Genomic DNA, 2405 nt, shown 5'->3' on the forward strand with positions numbered 1-2405 from the left:
CTCCCTCTATCTCTCTTTCCCTCTCCCTCCCTCCTTTCCCCTCGTCCCCCTCGCCCTCCCTGTCCCTCTCCTCCCACCTCCCTCCCACTCTTCCCGTATTTCTCCCTAACTCTCCCCCTCCCTCCCTCCCTTCTCTCGCTCTTCTTCCCTCTCACTTCCTCTATCCCCCTCTCCCTCCCTCCCTCCCTCGTCCACCCTCCTACTCCGTCCCTCCCCCTCTCCGTCCCTCCCTCCCTCCCCCTCTCCGTCCCTCCCTCCCTCCCCCTCTCTCTCCCTCCCTCCCTCTCCGCCCCTCCACTCCCTCCCTCCCTCCCTCCTGCGCTCTCTCTCTCTCAGTTGAGCGGCGTCGCCGGGACAAGATTAACAATTGGATTGTGCAGCTCTCCAAGATCATCCCAGACTGTAACGCAGACAACACAAAAACCGGACAGGTCAGAGGGCACGGGGGTCAGGGGTCAGGGGGCACGGGGATTGGCGATCAGGGGTCACGGGGTCAGGGTGCACGGGGATCGGGGGCACAGGGGATCGGGGGTCAGGGAGAACGTGGGTCAGGGGGCACAGGGGATTGGGGGTCAAGGGGTGGCCTTCACTCTTCGACCTGTGGGGCAGTTCGCGCCCACTTACCCTCGCTCCATCCTCAGGATGTGGGCAGTTTGTTGCCCGTCCCTAATTGCCCCTGAGCCGGGCAGCTCGCTCGGGCCATTCCAGAGGGGCAGTTAAAGGTCAGCCACATCACTGTGGGGTCTGGGGCACCGGGCGCCTGACACTGGGCTAGAGTCGCAGAGTGACCAGGGCTGGGGTCAGCGCAGTGTGACCAACACGTAGTGACCTGCGCTGGGGTCAGCGGGGAGTGACCGGTGCTGGGGTCAGCGGGGAGTGACCAACGCGTAGTGACCTGCGCTGGGGTCAGCGGGGAGTGACCGGTGCTGGGGTCAGCGGGGAGTGACCAACGCAGAGTGACTGGCGCTGGGGTCAGCGGGGAGTGACCAACGCGGAGTGACCGGCGCTGGGGTCAGCGGGGAGTGACCAACGCAGAGTGACTGGCGCTGGGGTCGGCGGGGAGTGACCAACGCGGAGTGACCTGCGCTGGGGTCAGCGGGGAGTGACGGGCGCTGGGGTCAGCGGGGAGTGACCAACGCAGAGTGACTGGCGCTGGGGTCAGCGGGGAGTGACCAACGCGGAGTGACCGGCGCTGGGGTCTGGGGCAAGCGGAGTGACCGGCGCTGGGGTCGGCGCGGAGTGACCAGTGCTGGGGTCGGCGCGGAGTGACCGGCGCTGGGGTCGGCGCGGAGTGACCAGTGCTGGGGTCGGCACGGAGTGACCGGCACTGGGGTCGGCGCGGAGTGACCAACGCGGAGTGACCAGTGCTGGGGTCAGCGGGGAGTGACCGGCGCTGGGGTCGGCGCGGAGTGACCGGCACTGGGGTCTGGGGCAAGTGGAGTGACCGGCGCTGGGGTCTGGGGCAAGCGGAGTGACCAGTGCTGGGGTCGGCGCAGAGTGACCGGCGCTGGGGTTGGCGGGGAGTGACCGGCGCTGGGGTCAGCGGGGAGTGACCGGCGCTGGGGTCAGCGGGGAGTGACCGGCGCTGGGGTCAGCGGGGAGTGACCGGCGCTGGGGTTGGCGGGGAGTGACCGGCGCTGGGGTCAGCGGGGAGTGACCGGCGCTGGGGTCAGCGGGGAGTGACCGGCGCTGGGGTTGGCGGGGAGTGACCGGCGCTGGGGTCAGCGGGGACTGACCAGCGCTGGGGTCAGTGGGGAGTGACCGGCGCTGGGGTCAGCGGGGACTGACCGGCGCTGGGGTCAGCGGGGACTGACCAGCGCTGGGGTCAGTGGGGAGTGACCAGCACTGGGGTCAGCGGGGAGTGACCGGCGCTGCGGTCAGCGGGGAGTGACCGGCGCTGGGGTCAGTGGGGAGTGACCAGCACTGGGGTCAGCGGGGAGTGACCGGCGCTGCGGTCAGCGGGGAGTGACCGGCGCTGGGGTCGGCGGCGATGGGGCTCTGCTGCTCCGGCACTGGGATAGGCCCGATGCACAGCTTTAAAGACGGGTGGACCTGCATTTCCCTAGCGCCTGTCCCCACCTCAGGACGTCCCAGAGCCGCTTCACAGCCCACGGAAGTCTTTTGTTTTTTGAAGTGCGTCCACTTGTCGTGATGTAGGAAATGCAGCGGCCAGCCTGCGCACAGCAAGATCCCACAAACAGCAATGCGATACTGACCTAGATCATCCGTTCTTTTTTTTTACTGATGTTGTTTGAGGGATAAATTTTGGCCTCAGGACCTCGGGGAGAACTCCCCCCCTGCTCTTCTTCCAAATAGTGGCCGTGGGATCTTTCACACCCGCCCGAGAGGGCAGACGGGGGCCTCGGTTTAATGTCTCATCTCCAAATGGTACCTCTGACAGTGCA

General features: G+C 67.0%; 1 protein-coding gene across 1 annotated transcript in view; it reads left to right on the forward strand.

The window, feature by feature from the left end:
- Positions 1-336: 336 nt before the first annotated feature.
- The window catches only part of LOC144676846 (upstream stimulatory factor 2-like), a gene marked incomplete at its 5' end in the record, with an annotated part of 11557 nt that continues 9488 nt past the window's right edge, over positions 337-2405 (forward strand). The window contains one exon of the mRNA XM_078537168.1: positions 337-431. Coding sequence (XP_078393294.1) covers positions 337-431 — 95 coding nt within the window. The remainder of the gene's footprint in view (positions 432-2405) is intronic.

Source organism: Cetorhinus maximus, unplaced genomic scaffold (genome assembly GCF_964194155.1).
Source record: "Cetorhinus maximus unplaced genomic scaffold, sCetMax3.hap1.1 HAP1_SCAFFOLD_2004, whole genome shotgun sequence".
Classification (NCBI taxonomy): domain Eukaryota; kingdom Metazoa; phylum Chordata; class Chondrichthyes; order Lamniformes; family Cetorhinidae; genus Cetorhinus; species Cetorhinus maximus.